The sequence below is a fragment of the Dermacentor albipictus genome, chromosome 4, assembly GCF_038994185.2.
Source record: "Dermacentor albipictus isolate Rhodes 1998 colony chromosome 4, USDA_Dalb.pri_finalv2, whole genome shotgun sequence".
Lineage (NCBI taxonomy): Eukaryota > Metazoa > Arthropoda > Arachnida > Ixodida > Ixodidae > Dermacentor > Dermacentor albipictus.
In genome coordinates, this window is record NC_091824.1 from 116,967,701 (window position 1) to 116,985,926 (window position 18,226).

Consider the following 18,226-nt stretch of genomic DNA (forward strand, 5'->3'; position numbering starts at 1 on the left):
TGTGCCAGTTATATTAGTCCTCTGAGACACATGTAGGTATCGCACGAGAGCTTTGGAACGTTTATATGCTGTAGGGGAAGCTCTCGGGGGATGAACAGCCTAAACTGCAAGAAATATATGCCATTAAGCGCGTCAGAAAGCGAATAGATTTCTGGAAACGCTCTGTTATTCGTTTACAATAGGGATATTTAGCTTGTCTGGTACTCCTGTTAAAGCAGGCGGACTGAGCGTTTTACCGGAGGGGCATAGGCGTACACGTGAGCGGCCGGAGCTGTGCAGCCAAGTGGTGGCACAGAGCTCAACTAGACAAACACAGAGCTAATATTGCAGTAACCAAATGCATTCTTTTTTGCTGCTGGTCGAAAGTTTCGAATAGACGTAATTGTGTCACGATTCACAGCTGCCGGACATTTATGCCAACAGCGAATTGGAAAATACTCGGTTGATGCAATGTTAAATCTGCGTTTGTCTGGCTCTGTTCTGCCCCACGAGGTGACCGGGCACCTATCAAGCCGCTCACGGTTACGCTTCCCGCCTATCCGGTAAGATGCCCAGATCGCCTGCGTTTACCGGAACGCCAGACAAACTAAAGCTCTCTGATGAGTCATTGTCGATAATTTCTGCATATGTATATTTACCTTGTGGGGAGAAAAATGTAGCGGTGCTTCGCGAATGGGGTATGTCTGTGTGTCGGAAAAATGCTTTACCCATTTCGACGTTGTGGAGAGGAGAGTGAGCGCGTGCTATATGACTGGGAGAAAGAACGCCACCTGGGTGGAGAGGGTCATGGAACGCCGCCTGTTGGTTGAGGAGTAAAAATAAGGAAAGTGGAATTGACATTATTGGAGCGGCACTGACTGGCTTGAACGCCACGCTGACGCTTCGTGGACCATGTGCCGAAGCTGTTTGGTACACTGCTTCTTGCCCCGGGGAAAGTTCGGCTCGAGGAAGACGCTGCACCAGCGTCGGAAGCGACACGGCGCAATAGCCTGATGGTAAGGAGGTTTCGAACCACGCCAACGTCGCCGATCATCGTGTGGTCGAGACTCCCGAGCAGCGCGTGGCACGTTTGGCACCTTAGGAAACAAAGAGTTGTCAGATACGGCCGCGTAATAACCAAGGTAATAACCATCAGAGTAGTTGGGAATTACCATGTCGTGGGAGCGCGTCGTGCGCGTAACCGAGTGGTGCCATGCGCTCAACGTAACCTCAAGGTTAGGATAAGATTTGGACAAGTTGGTCGAAGTTAATGACGCGAATGGAAGCCTAAGAACCAAAATGCAGAAAGAAAAATGCGCGCGTGAGGTGCGGGAACAAATAATGGTGCGGTACGTCTAGAACACACTTATTTTCCTCATGCACTGCGGTGTTCTGCGCTGCATTCACGTCATGAGTAACACAAGGAGCCACAGAACGATTTCTCGCTTCATGAGGGAAGTGGAACAGCCGCAGTCACGCTGCTCCCAACCTCTAAATCTGGAGAAGTTACTGTACCTATACCTACGTAGTGGCTGAGTGGGCGTAAGTAATGGACGGATGAATATATGTGATGTTTACTGTTTACTGAGAGGTCATTCTTCTACAAAAGAGAAGCGCAAATCAGTTGTTCCTGCGGTGATGCTGAGAGGAAAGTTGATTTTCACCGGACCTAATGTCATCGCTAAAAAATCGGACTTGTATATACCACGTGTTCTTGCGACGACCTTTATTATTTCAGTTTCCAATGTACAAAAAAAAGAAGGGAGGGGGGAACTAGGGCTCTTTTTCTACGACTGTGTCAGCTTATTGAAAATACAAAATTTGAGACAAAAATTGTAGTTTTTACTAAACATTTAAATTCCAGCGAATATTTCCGAGATGATTATTAGCAGTTTCGCAAGTAAATTTTTTAACTGATGACTTTTTGAGTTATGCTGTAATTGCAGAACTGAAGTCTGGCAGTATACATTGCTATTAGCCAGGGGTTTCAGAGAACTTGCTGGGCGAATTGGTATCGATTCATCATACTGACACCTGTACTTGGTTATATTTTTTGGGAGACCGCTTTTCACCGTCTAACAAATGTTATCGCTCAGCGTTGGACGCACCCGCACGTATCGGAAGTTTCTCGAATGTTATCAATGGTTCTGTTGTCACGGAAGCTTGAGTAATCTGACTGCATGTGCGACGCGAATTATGTAGAACTTTCAGGAAGACACGCGGGCACCAGTGATTACTCCGAAACATTCGATGACTCATATATAAAAACCGACGTGCTTGACCAGGCGATCAGATTTTCGGTGATCACCGACTGTGTTGGCCGCCGTCATTGTTTCTTGCGTGTAGCCTGTTTTTGAGGGCCACAGGTTCGCCCAATAAAAAGCAAGTTTCGTCACCCACAGTTCTGCTGCTTTCTTCACCGTCACTAATACGCGACAATACCTATACTAAAGGCGCCAAAAAACAACACACAGCACACAAGAGGGCAATAGTGTTCCTGTATGTGCTCACGCTAGAGGACGATGGGACAGAGCACCCACTCACAACTACTTTATTTTTTACAAAAGACACGTACATATATACCCCCCAGCCTGCGCAACAAGCACATTCAAGCATGAAGTGCGGTAAGATAAAGAACCTTCAACGAACTTTGATTCTGAGGGGTTCATCATAAGGAACCAATATATTACCTTGTTGCCATTCATGTACATCGGCCGCCCTAAATTAAAAGGCATCGAGGTTTTAGACAGTGGATCCTCGACGAAAGACTATACTCCGTTCTAGACATAGCAGTCAACGCTGTGGAAGCTATAGATATATATATAGATATATATATGTTGGCTGCGCGCCAACAGCGTTCGCTCGCACGAGCATGGACTTGAGGCCCATCGCGAGGGGTTCCAAATAAAAAACCCGAAGAGAACAACAAAAATAAAAATTTTCTAAAACAACACATTAGCAGCCGTATACCACAGTGAGTTTTTTTCTAAGGGCCAAAACTTGTTTCATTCAATACTGAGCCTACATTAAAAAAAAAAAAACGCAGTTGCACACAATTGCGGTAAAAAAACATCGAACCATATCGAAGTACGAACGAAGTCACTGCAAGAAGTCTCTCTAGCCTCCACAGCGTTGACTGCTATGTATATATGGAATGGAGTATAGATATGCTCGTTGCAGCTCCCTGTATCTGCACTGTATGCAGTGCAATATAAAGTCGTGAACTTCGGGCGTATTGGGACTGTTCAAGCCTTTTGTCTGCTTTAGGTGTGGTTCAAACCTTTGTCAATATTGGCGGGCATTCACTGTTTACTTCGTCTCGCAAGAGGTGTCGCGATGCGTCCGGGTTAGAGTCACTGGAAATTGTGGTGACTCTAGTGTTAGATTAGGCAGACCCACCGAGGTACCCCCAGTACCCAAGTGGATACAGCTATGGCGTTGCGATGCTGAACTCGAGGTCCCGGGTTCAATACCGGCCATGGCGGCCGCATTTCGATAAGGTCGATATGCAAAAACGCCCGTGTTCTTAAATTTAGGCGCACGTTTAAAAATCCCAGATGGTCAAAATAAATCCGGGTTCCCGCACTACGACGTACCTCATTGTTATATCGTTGAATTAAACCTCAGAATTTATTAAATTTAGAGATTCAGGACTTGTTCAGAACTGTGCATCAGGTTCAATATGATTGATTACTTGTAAACAGTTGTACTTCTTTAGTAGTAATTTGACTCATCAAATAAAGGTATTGCAGTAGAGCGGCAAGTTGGGCTAGTTGGTGGAATTAAGATCATCTTGTAATACTGTACTGGACGAGCGCAGGGAGGAAACACATCAGACTGCGCGCGTCCTGTCCATCTCTACTTCGGTTGTCCGTGTGTTTATAGCGCGGTATTACAAGATCAAATTAACTTTTCAAGCCAGTTATTTAGTCAGCCAGTTCAAAATTGTTACGGTGCATTTGGACTGGACCGTGTGCTCAAGAGGAAGACGAAGAGGAAGTGGTATACACTGTCATCTGGAGCTGGGACCTTCGTACCAGCCTGCGGTATTACCACTTACTTTTCCACGTGTAAATAGTTGTAGATACGTTTGTGCATCGGGCTTCCTCTTCGTAACATTTGGTGGAAGTCCTGGGTAACGACTCGGAATGGAGCTTCGCAGTGGCCGCCGCTTTGGTTCTTCACCGATGTCGCAGGAGACGGTGCCTATAGTTCGGCAACGCCTGCGTCGACTGTCGTACACACGCATCCGTGTGATCCAGGTTGTTGTTGTTGTTGTCCTGAGTGGCCGTGGCACATACCCACAGTGGGGGATTGGCCAAGAATCGGGCGGTTTAATTAGGTGCCTAAAATAATAATGATAACAAGGGAGTTAACAATTTGGGCGTGCGAGTTTAAAAGTAAACGTTTTGTGTTTGGAGAAAAAAGGAAATAATCAGATGAAAACCGGGTATAAGATAATAATAATAATAACAATAATAATTAATAAAAGATAAGAAATAAAAGAAAGCTATGGCTGGGAGGGAGAACGATCAATCTAACATGGAAATCGATTAGTTTCAATGAGGTAATTTTGGATCGCCAAGCAAACATTTCTGTTGCTGAACCCAACAATGGAGGCTCCAAAAGATAGGATCCCAGGCACTGATAAAGTTAGACAAATAGAGCGAAGCGGGATTTCGAGTAGTCGTTTTCTTATAATAGAAAAACGTCTGCAAGACAACAAGAAATGGTCGATTGTCTCCGCTTCGCCACAGAATAAGCATAATGGTGAGGGGACCAGACCAGACCTGTGGAGGTAGAAGTTCAATGCAGGTATACGGCAGCGCAGCTTCGTGATGGACACTTCAATTTTCCGCGTTCGGCAAAAATCTCTGTTGCAAGGGTGCAGGAGATGTCCGTAATCCACAGAGTTGGTAATTGCGGAGCCTTATACTGACTGTATAATGATACTCCTACGAAATCTAGCTGCAGTAACATAAGCAGTCAAAGGGCAGTAAGGAAGAATCGGGCCACTTATCGATGCCTTGGCTAGAGAGTCTACAATTTCATTAATGATTAATCCTTTATGGCCAGGCACCCACATCAAACGCACGCTTCTCAAGTAACCAGGTACCAATGATTGAAATGTCCTCACCACGCGAGAATCACTAGAAGCAGTAAGGGATGAGCACAATGATAAAGAATCAGTGACTATCACGGCTGACGTAATTGATGGTCCTAATTTGCGTAATGCCAGCACCACGGCCATGAATTCAGCTAAAAAAATCGGTATGAAATCTGGCAGCCGAAGAGAAAATGTCCAATCGATAATCGGGGAAAATATTCCTACACCTGACTTTTCTTCACATTGTGAAGCATCTGTAGCAATTACAGGAGACAGTCTTCCACTTCCTTTTCGTCTTTCTCTTGCGCGCAAGGTCCTGCCCAAATGCACTGTAACAATATGGTTACATTCTGCAGCAAGCAAATTGTTACCAAGGGCACAACATCCAGCTCGTGTAAGCGGGCAACAGTTTCGCTATGGTCAATTGTTAAATCGCTGCAGAACAAATTTATCGGTGCTGCGGAGAAATTTCGCGGTGAATGTGCATTAGCACGGGGAGTGATGTGTCCGTCGAGCCAACGCTTTCCAGAGAAGTCAGTGTGCACTGCTCCGGCGATATTGTAATGGGCTATAGGCTTACTTCTTTTTGCGCAATAGCCAGTCAGCTCATATCCGTTTATGCATGGCGTGGATCAACGTCAACACTTGCATTCGCAAGGGGAGTGATGTATCCATTGGGCCATCACTTTCCAGAAAAGTGAATGGACACCGCTACGCGGCGACATTGCAACGGGTTATAGCCTACCTAGCTTTTTTGTGCGAAAGCGAATCGGCGCTTATCGGTAAATTCATGGCGTAAATCGGCGTCAGCACGTATTCAACACGGTTAGTGATGTATCGGTGTAGACATCACTTTCCAGAGAAGGGAATGGACACCGCTCCGGCGACATTGCAAAGTAAACTGCTATAGCCTTCTGCTTCTTCTTCTTTTTTTTTTGTCGGAAGCAAGTCTGCAAATATCTGTTTATTCATGGCGTAAACCGGCATCAGTATGTGCATTAGCAAGCGCTGGGAGTGATGTCGTCAAACCATCGCTTTCCAGAGCAGGTAATTGACACGGCCTTAGCAAATTTGAAACGGGCTATATAGCCTTACCTTTTTGCACCAAAGTCAATCTGCGCATATGTGTTTATTCATGCTGTGGATCGGCGTCAGCAAGTGCATTAGCAAGCCCCCTTCTCCCCTCCTTTTCCCAATCTTCAGCTTCCGTTATCCTTGCGCCGGACAGACCCAATATCCACTCCAACCGTGTGATCATATTCATACTTTGTGTTGAGCGTGAAACGCATGCGTAAAAGAAAGCCCTAGAATACACGAACTCAAGATGTGCTCCATTTTGCACTCGTGTCGCCTGGGTATTTCCGTCGTCGGTGTGTATTATGCGAAACCCATTGTATTGCATAATATATGAATACGTATCAACTCGCCCAGCTTTCAGTTCTTCAGCTGTGCAATCGCTGCACAAAGGAATGCTGTCCGCTTCAACCGAGCAGTTGAGTTCGCGCAGTAATCCTATTAATTTCCTCCTCTCCTAGACGCCTGTCGCGGGCCAGCCATGAAACGCACGGAACCACTACATGTCACGTGTAAGCGCCTTCATTGCTTCTTGCTTCATTCCTTCATTGCTTCTTTGGCTTGGTGCTCAAGAGGAGTAGAGTCACATACATCCATCGTATATTGCTTGATTCCCTGAAGAGGAGAATGCCTAGTGCTGTTATATGCCATGCGTCAGCAGCGTCTATATGCCAGACACATTGGTCCAAGTGAACGTTAATGTGGGTTCTTCCCGAAGTGGCACTCCAAGTGACAGACCATTGTCTCCTAGACTCCATGCACTGCATGGAGTCTAGGAAAGTTGCATGCACCGTCGTATCTCCACGGGGACCTGCACAGGCGAATGACTGCTCGCTCCGAGTTTGACGTCATTCAAGAAGTATGACGCCATCATTAATGGCGCTTTGCGGGAAAAGCTGCCGGACGGCGCCCTATAATGCATGCATGTGTGTGCTTACGGGTAAGTAAACGAGTAACGAGTAAACGTGTAAATTCAGCTTTCGATATGTTTTTTTTAATTTTTATTCTATTGCTTTCTACCAATAATTAACGCCGTTCGTTGTAATTCATGTGCCCGTGACCACGTGGCCAAGCTATACGCACACTATTGTGAGAGGTTAACGGGTACACGCGCATATGTCGTTTGCGCAGCTTTGTTGCAGGAGGTCTCGAAGCTCCTGCGACCAAAAGTTTCGCCTATATAGGATCCTGTATGTAGATTAAACTAAAGTGTCGGGTTTAACGTCCGAAACTGCACAGTTGCTTGTGAAAGAAGGTATAGTGAAATAGAGCTTTCAGATACGTCAACTTTTTTTTTTTCGTGAGTGCATAATACTCAGCCACTGGACTGATTATTATGCGCAACGAGGCTAAATCGATGAAGCTGCGAGCAAAAAAAGAAAAACGATTTAAGTCACTTATAAGTTATAATTTACATACGAATATATAGGTTAAATTTACCTGTAATTGCAAGAATACGATTTGCGGTTGGAAAGATGTCAATATTTCCAGTGCTTGTTTACACAAACAGATCGTTCACTCGGCGCTGGATATTGGTCTATATGCTCCGGCTGACAGACGTAGACCAACTTTGCGATATAATACAAGCGTTCATGCAGGGAAAGGAACTTGAAATCTCGCTTTCTAAGCTGCTCACTACTGCTATCGTCGTCTTCCTGGTCAGGCGAAAGACGACCGATACGACGACGCAAGTTATGACATTCGCGCAAAATGTGGCGCATATATAAAGCTTTTTTTTTTCTTCTTCACTCGATATGTACTATACGCGACGAGAGGAGTGAAACATCAGCACAAAAGGTGGTGTGCGGTACGTATGAAGTCCAACAATAACGCCAATCGTTGGGCGCTTGGCCATGCGGCATACGCCCCACGGCGACCTCGTGCGCAATTCCTAGTAGACGTCCGTGGTGTACGAGCTGTTGTCGTCGGTGGTGGTGGTCGGGCGCGTTGCTGTCAGAAGGCGCACTTCCGGCAGCGTCTCGTACGGCATCCCGGCGATCGTTGTGGCGGTGGCGTCGTCGTAGGCGCTCGTCAGCGCGTTGATCGCGGCGACGGCGATCAGCAGGCAGGCGATGAGCACGAACAGCACCACGTACACGGGCATCAGGGTGCGCTCGCTCGTCGCCATCCACCAGGAACCCCAGCCAGCGATCTCGGCAGGCTTGCCCTCGGCCTGCACAACCGCAGCATACCAACAACGAGTTCATGCAACCAATCTGCTGCACTTCGTAACTCCGCACCCAGAAGACGGATGTCACATACACTTCTGCAAACTCGTCATAGTAGAGTGTCTAAAGCGGATAAGTAAACACAAGTGACTAAGTCCCGCCCTTCCTTCGCCTCGCGTCCACGTTATTTCGTGCTGTGCGGTTATAACATGAAGTCATACGAGGTTACAAAGTTTAGAAGCTTGGAAGCTTGATAGCTTCCAAGCTTCTAAAGACATGTGTTTCCACGTGAAATCGCTTTCTCGTTTACATGAGCTTCTAAAACTCCTATTCACAAATTACTGCAAATTAGTGGTATACGAGGTCTGTCTGAAGATCATCCGCTCACGCTCCCGGAAAAAAATAGCAGTCATCCGGTGTATTCGTCGTCCTAATCCCCTTCAATGTAATTAAATCCTGCTTCCTCACACCTGATAGACGGTGCGATAAAGTTAGGAAATTCGCATGCCTGATATGGGTTCAGCTTGCGCAAGATAGGGGCGATTGGAGATCGCAGGGAGAGGCCTTCGCCCTGCACTGAACTTAAGAAATAAGCTGGTGATGATTATAATGAGGATGACGTGAAAAAAGAGTTCATTGCGCGTTATATACTTACCGCCAAGGTGGCCTTGCGCCTATCCAGACATGCGCGGTTGCTTTCCTTCGAGTCACCCACCGGCCAGTTCTGGTACTGGTAGTCCGGCTCGTGCTCAAAGTAGTTCAAGCTCGGGTGGGGCTCTTCAGGATCGTCGTACCACTGCCAATCCTCGGCATCGACCTCCGGACCGCCGTGGTAGGCGCACAGGTGCGCGGTGACCAAGCCCTCGCCAGGCACGTAGTGGAAACGACATTCGCAGTGGCCGCTCGTCGGTAAACCCATGGAGGGATCCGCCGCGGCAGCTTGCGCGCAGCCGTAGCAAGGTTGGTCTTTCGGCTGTGCACCAGGTGCAGCGGCCGCCATTATGACTGTTCTTCTTTGCGGCTGTGTGCAGATGATGATGATAATTACTTCGACAATGGCGCAGTGCCACAGCGGGGGGATAGGCCAACAACCGAGTGGTATTGTGATAGCAAAAATATAGGTGAAAGTAGGAAAGAAATGAATTATAAATAAATTAATATGCTGAGCAGTGGAGTAGTCAGCCATGCATTAACAAGAAATAAAAAATAACTTTAAAAATTAACATTATGTAAGGTAAAGAAATAGACTGAAGCCAAGATTGACGCAAAAGGTAACTCAGATTTTGAACTATTATTTTATTTGTCTTCTTGGCATTTGAATTTTATAGTTTGATGATGAAGAAGAAAGTAATCTGTACTCCCTCTTTACGTTTCCATCCCAATACTGCGCTATCGTTTTCTTTTTCTTTTCTTTTCAGTGTAAAAAATTGTACAGGTAAGCCTCTCAATATTCCGGCTATACCGAAATCCGAAATACGCTATTCAAGCAAGGTTAATGAAGAAAATAATTTGAGGACACCTAAGCACTTCTTATAATTTGTAAATGCGAAAGCATTAATGTCTAATTGAATGCCGCTGAACAGTCGTTTGAGTTAAGAACTCCTCACGGACAAGCAAGCGCGTTGGGAAGCTTGGCCAACGCCTCCTAGATAGCCCAAGGACGGTGCACTTCGATCCGTGACGTCATTCTACCCTGCACGACTGCCATAGAATCCTATGATGACGCTCCCGAGTAAGCCGGGGTGATTTTGACGCCACCGCTTTCGTCGCGCCGGGCTTGACAACAGAAATTTCAATCTAATTAGCATGATGTCGTAAAGCAGAGCGCACAGGCCTGCTATCTTGGAGGCGCTGGTTTAGGCCAGTGGGAAAGACACTCGGCTTCTGAGCGTGGGGTCGTAGGCTCGGAACCCACTGCCGCCAACACCTTCCCTTTCGAATGCATTCTGTTTTTTTTTACGCATTAATTTCCTTATAGCGATTACCGAGGTAAAGCTAGAACGCAGGCGACAGCCTGGAAGGGCAAGGAACGCGCGGGTAACACAGGCCTGCGAGAGCGAGAGTGACGTGGCGTCGCGGCGACGCCCTCTCCCCTCACTCAACAGCTGGCGCGCCAGTGCTGCAGCAGATGTACCCTTTCACCCGCTCTGTTCGGTCGAGGAGTGTTCGTGACGTGGCATCGCAACCAATGGGAACTTAGGTTCTGTTTCGCTGCTACAGATGCTGGCCTTTCGCTCCATGGGCCATTTCATGCTTTCGCATCAAAAGAAGCAAGGAAGAAAAAAAAATCTCAACGCACGCTGGACACACAATCACGAGTCACAAGCACACAAATTACGCCACCACATGGGTACCGGCACCGAAAGCATAACCCAGCACCTGGGACGTCATCCATAACACAGGAGGAGTGAGTCCACACATGTCCCTTCGTGTGTGCATATACCGCATGGTATTCAATATTCATAGTTGCACATAAACCTGAGCGCAAAGGACAACACGGCTGCGACCTCAATTCGCTAAGAAAGAAAAAAGAAAAAGAAAAAGAAAAAGGAAGGTGGGGATGAAGAATGACAGCGCAGAGCTTTCAAATCAAATACTAAAAAAAAATCGCGAAGGGCGCTAACGAAAGACCTCGTCTTATCAGGACATGACCACTGTTTGCACAGGTGGACTGGTTTCCCCTGATTATGTTCGTTCTGTGGCAAGGCTAAAACAATAGATCACATCTTTTTTTGTCTTCTCGGCGTTTCTCTGCTATTGGGGACGAACTCCACCACTGGAAAATCTGGTGCCACCGTCGGCGGTACCCATGGCATGAGGGATCACGTGGACACAGCGGCGGCGTCCGCTGCTTCGGAAGCGCCGAAGCGAGCTGGAAACGAAAGTTTAAAGCCCCAGCTGCGCTGTGGTTCTGATTAAGTGGTGAGTCTTTACCGCCTTGGGTGTCTGCTTGACAACATTTCAGATCACTATAACAGGTAGTGGCTGCCTTTGGAAGCGTGCAGCATGGTAGGCTACTGCTCGGTGCCGCAGTGCCGGACGTACGCAACGGAGCCCGGTGTCAGCCTTATTCACGCGTAGCCGCAGGACAAGGAGCTGTGTGAAGCTTGGCTCGCGAAACTTAGAACCGGCAGACAGCCATTGGCTACAACTCGGGAATGCAGCAAGCACAGCCGCGAGGAAGATTTCTGCTACGGCGCCGGGACTGCGCGATGTTCAATTAGTGGCAGAAAACGCGCACTGAGGCGCTCGGCTGCGCCCGCTGCCCGGCTAATGTCATGACGGTTTGGTCTATGAACTTGTTGATGCTAGATACTGGCGAGTTCACTGGAATGGAAAGGGAGCGGTAAGACGCACATTAAAGAAAGGCATGACATATGGTCATGTTTGTGTTATGAATTAATGATTACGAAGAAGAAGCAGAGGGAAATCGCATGCTGAGAAGACCGATAAACATACAGTGCGACGCAACTTGAGAAATAACATTGAAATGTCCAAGAATTTAGAATACGAAAATCAGGTTGAATCGTCGCGACGACACTTCCCAGTCGCCGCAGGTGTCGAAGTCTCTATAACGAAGTTATTTTCGAACAGTTCTGATAGCGTCAACGCAACAATGGTTGCTAGTGTACTGTCAAATGCTTATATGCTGCGGCCTAAAGCTCACGGCACGGTGCGAAAACGCGCTCACAGCGAAAGCAAAACATTGTGCGCGGACATGCGTGCAGACGCGCAGTCGGTCGCTGCGAACCCGTGCGATCGCTGCATTGAGGCTTCATTCTGTCATGTTCCATTTAGTTAAACAGACAACCCACTATAAGAACATATTTCACATAGTTTACTCTCACAGTTTGCCTACCTTTCACGCAAGAAGCCGGTTCGGTACACTGCATCGCGGCGACCGCGCGCAGTGGCGTTCACTGTACGCATTCGGTAAAGAAATAGCATCTGTAAACGATTCTGTTATTTCAATTTGCCCAAGATTACTATGTCGACAGTGAAGAACTTTCCTCGTTTTGAGAGTACTTACGCAAATGTCCAGGAGGGCAGCTGCATGGTGTTTTTATTGAGCGCCGTAAGCGAAACCTATGAGGAGCGCGCCGCGTGATCCCTCATACTACTCAAGGCAGGTGCTTCCGACAGATGGCGACTCCGCAAGTCCTCGATCCCAATAGGAATACAACGACCTATTACAACCCCGGCTACGGTCTTGATTTGATGTGTGCCTGTAATCCTCTCTTCGGAGACTCTATTCGTGGGTTCACCCACAGAAATATCCGCCTTCCAGGAGCGCTTGGTTTCGAAGCTGGTGGGAAGGCTAACAGGTCAGCGGTTGAGACAATCAAGGGAAGTTTAGAGCATTGGTGGAAAAAAAATTCAAGGAAACAGTGAAGAAATGTAGTTTAGGTCGTTAGATGGCATAGGTAACTTTACAATATATAGAGGTTTCAATAAATACAAACGATATAAAGTAGAGATAGACAACATGCTAATCTGCAGTAGTTGTATAGTAAACCCTGATTAGCTCAAGCAGGCTGATTATGCTGCCCTGTTTCGAAGAGGAAACCATCAGAGATCATCATCAGCGCGCCTCAGCCGAATTCTGAAGGTGCTTTGTTTCTGCGTGTATCATGGCGCCGAAGCGTTAAGCTCTTCGCGCCATAAAATGTGGTCAACAAAACAAGAAAAAGAGCCGGGTCGCAATGCGCAGGCAATTCACTTGAGGCCAGAAGAAGACGCTTGCAGACACTGCGGCAGCCAGATAAAGTTCGACGCTCTAGTGCTACTGCAGACGACAGAGAGCGAACTTTAGCCAATGCTATAGAAGCCGATCGTGCTCGAGGTTCACTGCAAGAAGGTACAAGTAATCCTAATGTCATCGCTACTCTTGACGACAGAACGTGGTCGACAGAGCCACCCGTTCGCTTCAGTTGATACTTCCCGAACAAGAGCACCCCCATAGACTTGACGCTGGTTTACGATTTCGGCTTCCACTTCGGTTGGGGAGAGGCCAGGAAACACTCATCCATCGATTAGGGCTCGGTGTGGCGTACACTCGCCGGTACCTTCACAAGATTGGACAAGCACGGGACCCTTACTGTACCGTCTGTCACGCTCCAGAGACAATAAGCTCACGTACTTTGCGTGTGCCCTCAATATGTGGCCGAGCGCAGAACACTTAAGTCTAGTGTTGACTGCTTGGACTCCAGCCCCTTTTCGGAAGAAAAAGATTTTAGGCGCTTGGAGAAGAGTTGACCCTGCCCAACGTGCCATAAGGTCGCTCTTGAACTTTCTACGTGAGACTGGTTTAGACGATCGCCTCTAGAACCTGTGAGACGTGCAGACAGTGCGAAATGTGTTTGTGCGATAATTTTTTGTGCGGACAATATTAACCTTGCGTGTATTGTGTACACAGCGTGCATCCGCGTATTGGACAACGTGTGTGTGGTAGCTCATTTTACCATAACATAATCACCTGCCACTTACCTTTCCCTGTATTTCCCACTTCCCCTTTCCCCAGTGAGGAGTAGCAGGCTAGGGACACGCTCTCCAGGCCGACCTCTCCTCCTTTCTCTTCATTAATATCTCCTCAGAATAGTGGCTAGTCGGGATTGTTGGTACGAACACATTCTTTTGTGAACAGCGCGAATAGCGGGACACGGGAAGAGGCACACGACACAGGCGCTGACTTTCAACAAGTAAGTTTATTGCTCGAGCGCAGAATATAGAGGCAGGGAAGAAATAATAAAGAAACATAAATGGCATGGAAACACGAAAAGAATGACTTGCGATTACATGTGGGCGGAGATCGGTTAAATTTTCAGATACGTGATTTCCTTGTCTAATAACTAGATGGATGGTGAACTGATGCATGAAGGACCACGTTGGGTGATGGAAAATGCTTCGATAGTTTCACGCATGCGCTGGTCAGCGTGCTTTTGGATGACAGTGACTTTTCTAAAATACGGGATGCATTTACATGACCCGCAATGCAGAGCAAGGTTGCTGCTGTAATTTTGTTTTATGTTGTAGGCGTGTTCCCGGAGGCGATCACTGAGGCAGCGTCCCGTTTGTCCTACGTAGGAGCGCCCGCACTTCAAGGGTATTTTATACACGATACCTGTGATGTATGATAGAAATCACCCGCATTTTCTAAGTTATTAGACAAGAGAATACTCTGGCGGAAACTTGTTACACAGCCGCAAGAAACGATGTGATTTGTGTTCAACGGCGCGATAAATGAACTTAAATCTTTCTTATAGCTCTAACCCTAAAATCATCTTAAGAGAACTCCCACGCGGTAAAAAGCAATAAAAATTATAGGGTTTTACGTGCCAAAACCACTTTATGATTATGAGGCACGCCGTAGTGGAGGACTCCGGAAATTTCGACCACTTGGGGCTCTTTAACGTGCACCTAAATCAAAGTACACGGGCGTTTTCGCATTTCGCCCCCATCGAAATGCGGCCGCCGTGGCCGCATGAAACACGAACTAAGCAGTTCGGAAGCAATGCTGCCAACGTCCAAAGCCAGCTTTTCCCTAACTCATACAAAAAGCACCCCTACATTTCTGCATATTTTTGCAAAATGTGGTTCCGTTCGTCAACGCGATTTCTATATCAATGAATTTTTCTTTGTGCTACGCAAACAGAATGTAAATTTGCTAGTTTAAACGTACTTGTATGGTCGTTTTAAAATATTCAAATAATGAAGTCATTGGACACAAGCCACAATGATCTAGCAGTGAAGGTTGGTATGCTAACAACACAGCCTTGTGCTTGAAACCCTATTCACAGAAGATAGGATCGCGGAAATAATTTGTTGTTGACCAATGTTATTTTGCACCTAGACCAAAGAGCCTCGGTTAGACTGAATCTTATTCGAAATGTAAGGAAGATGGGTGGCCCTGACTTTCTTTACAGACTGTAACAGAGCTAAAACAGTGCGTCTCTTTACGACAACATTGTAAAAGACGTGAGCAAGTTTTCCTTAATGCGGCGTGCTGACTTAGCACCACTACGCTTACGCTCTTGCGCGTCCCTTGCAGCGAAGCACGAAAATAGGCAGCCTTAATGTTTATATTTCCCTACAAAGCAAAACACGCTCTAACATAGCAATTCTGGGACTCTAACCAAGGTCGTCCCGCCCATGGGTGGTTTATGGTAAGGTTTAGTACACGCATGCGTAGTCGGTTGTTTAGCGCCAGGCCGGATTGTCATGCATGGCGCTAGGCATACGTGTCCGCTTACGCTCAGATTTGCAAATGCTGCTCTGTTCGGTGCTCCAGCTTACGTTTGTTTCGCCGCTTACAGATAAATATTTCATTCAGAGTGCAAATACATCGACAGCTCAGCTACAGGTAGGAGCAACAAAAATCACAGTAGCAGTAATTTGTTAAAGGACCCGGGGCATCACCGCCCTGTCGTTTACAAGGCTAAATGCGTTCACTTCACTGCTGCAAGATCAGAAGTCAGAGTTCGGATGATATTGTGAAGGTAAATTGAGGTGACTGAAATTAAAAACATGTCGTCACGTCAGCGGTTTCACCTTTTTAATGACTTAACGCGAAATTCCCCTAGATCTGGACAAATTTTTCTATTTCCCCAAACGGGGCTCAATATTCCTAGATCTAGCCAATTTTTTCTACAGTTGACAGCGCTGCTCAGAAGTGCCCCTGCCTATCGACCAGTAGTACTACCTGCTTTTCCAGCATGCCCTGGGCAGGCACAATGTAATGATTCGATTATTTTTTTCCCTATTCCCACTTCGTCAATGGTTCTATAGGCGCGCCACTTACGTTGTCATAACGATCGGCCGGTCGTGAGCGGTGGATGATAAAAAAAAAAGGAATAGAAACGAGTGAAAGGAATAGGTACATTATACTGGCCCAGTTCTTTCTTTTTTTCAAAGCGAATATCTTTTTTTAGATATTTCGCCCGTTTTCGTGGTGGCTGGACTGTAATTGCCGAAAAAGAAATGCACCGTCGCAAAGGGTTCTTCCTATCGCGAAACCGACTTATGGAGCGCTTTTCTCGCGGAACGCCAACTATTTGACTTATTCAAAATTTAATATAAATTTTGGTTTTCCATGCTAAAATCACCATCCGATTATGAGACACGCTGTAGTGGGGAATGAGGGAGTTAGAAAACTTTATTTCGAATCAGAACGATTCGCGTCCGGCGACTTAGTGGGCTGGGGCACCCGCCGAGGTTACGGCCAAGAATTGTTGCCTCTCGGCGGCTTCCTTGGCCCGCCACTGGACTGCCCAGAGTTGATCTTCCAGGTTCGAGCTGAGCAGCGCGGCCTGCCATCGCGCGCGGAGGCTGTCGACGGAGGCTTCGCTCGCATTGTCCTGTATTAGTTCCTGGCATTCCCATAGTATGTGTTCTAGCGTGGCTCTGGTGTCACACACTTCGCATCTGTCTGTTGTGTATGTGTCTGGGTAAATAGCGTGCATTAGTATCGGGCCGTAGTGGGGAACTCCAGAATAATTTTGACCACTTGGGTTCCTGTAACGTGCACCCAATGCGTGGTACACGGGGGTTCTTTTCTTTATTTACATTTCGCCCCTATAGAAATGAGGCCGCCGCCGCCAGGATTTGATCCCGCGCGCCCGGGCTCAGCAGTGCAACACCAAAGCCACTGCGCCACGACAGTGGGTAACAACTATTAGAGCGCCTTGAATGAATGAATGAAACCACGTTTATCCCGCATTAAAATGCGCCGAAGACGCTGCGGTGGAAAGGGGAGGGGTGTTATTGCAAATGGGGAACGCTTCCCAAGGCAAATGTTATTGCCTTGAGAAGCAAGTGCTGCGGCGCGAAATTTTTGGGGAATCTGAGCGTTTACACGCTGTGGTGGAGCAATTGGGAAGCGCAGCTCTCCTTTCCACCCTTTCCCCCTTGTGGCGGCTGCGGTAGAGGGCTCCGTCGGTGAGAGAGGAGGATGGCAGTCGCCTTCTGTGCAGGAACTGGCACTGCTGGAGACTACATACATATGACGGATCTGCTTATGCATATAGCCAGCTATATACTACAGCTGCAAATTTTCTGGTTAGCGGTTGTGTTCTTTACGCACTTAAGCACTAAAGCAACAAAAGCCACCAAATATTCCTTCAGGTGAGCGGCGTGAACAGACGACCCGATGCGAAGGTACCGACCCATCGCTCTGCGGGACGGCAGAGCAGCCTGTCTGCGGGAGAAAAACCGGTTTGTGCGGGAAGCGGCGTGCGGGAAACGTTCTGCGTTGCGCGCTTTCCCGCTAGTGTGAGCGCGCCTTAAGGAAGACGACCACAGCGCTGGCTTCCTTAAATTTGTTCCAAGTCTTATTGTCGTGCTGCTCGCCTCAAGAATGGAATACTAACACCCGCAGCAAACTATCCTTCCGAATATCCACACGGCAACAAACATACCCCTTTATGTGCAACATTACTTTAATAAAGTGAACAGCTTTCCAGAAGCATTCGGCTACTCGTTTACATTTACAATCGTTATCGAAGGTTTTCTGCACGATTTCATTTATTTATTCATTTATTTATTTATACCTTCTTTATTTTCATTTCCTTTTACTTCTTTTGTTTTCTTTCGATCGCAGCGTCGTATGAACCCGGGAAAGAAACCAGAAATACACAGCAAAGGTTCGTCCACTGTTTTCCTGCAGTCTTGATCGCTCGATTCACCCCCGGTCATTTCTGGCTCCGGCCAAGCTGCTGACCGTGCAGTCGCGTGACAAGTGGCCGGCGCCGTCAACGCCACGAACACCTTGCAGCAGGGTGCCAAGAAAGCGGTTAAGAAGAAAGAGCAGAAACCCAAAGATAAAGCAAAACAAGATAAAAAAAATGACGGATATATATATATATATATATAGAGAGAGAGAGAGAGAGAGAGAGACGTATAG

General features: G+C 47.1%; 2 protein-coding genes across 4 annotated transcripts in view; both read right to left on the minus strand.

The window, feature by feature from the left end:
• The window catches only part of LOC135914658 (uncharacterized), a 79,541-nt gene extending 75,293 nt beyond the window's left edge, over nucleotides 1–4,248 (minus strand). For all 3 annotated transcript variants that reach the window (XM_065447589.2, XM_065447590.2, XM_065447588.2), the window contains exon 1: nucleotides 4,040–4,248. In XM_065447589.2, the coding sequence (XP_065303661.1) occupies nucleotides 4,040–4,228 (189 nt within the window). In that variant the 5' untranslated portion in view covers nucleotides 4,229–4,248. The remainder of the gene's footprint in view (nucleotides 1–4,039) is intronic.
• Nucleotides 4,249–7,534: 3,286 nt separating this feature from the next.
• Nucleotides 7,535–9,349, minus strand: LOC135914660 (uncharacterized). The gene is made up of 2 exons (XM_065447592.2): nucleotides 8,984–9,349; nucleotides 7,535–8,333 (listed from the first exon to the last, which is right to left on the minus strand). Exons 1-2 carry the CDS (start codon nucleotides 9,326–9,328, stop codon nucleotides 8,052–8,054), a joined length of 627 nt encoding a protein of 208 aa, XP_065303664.1. The 5' UTR covers nucleotides 9,329–9,349; the 3' UTR covers nucleotides 7,535–8,051.
• Nucleotides 9,350–18,226: the final 8,877 nt, after the last annotated feature.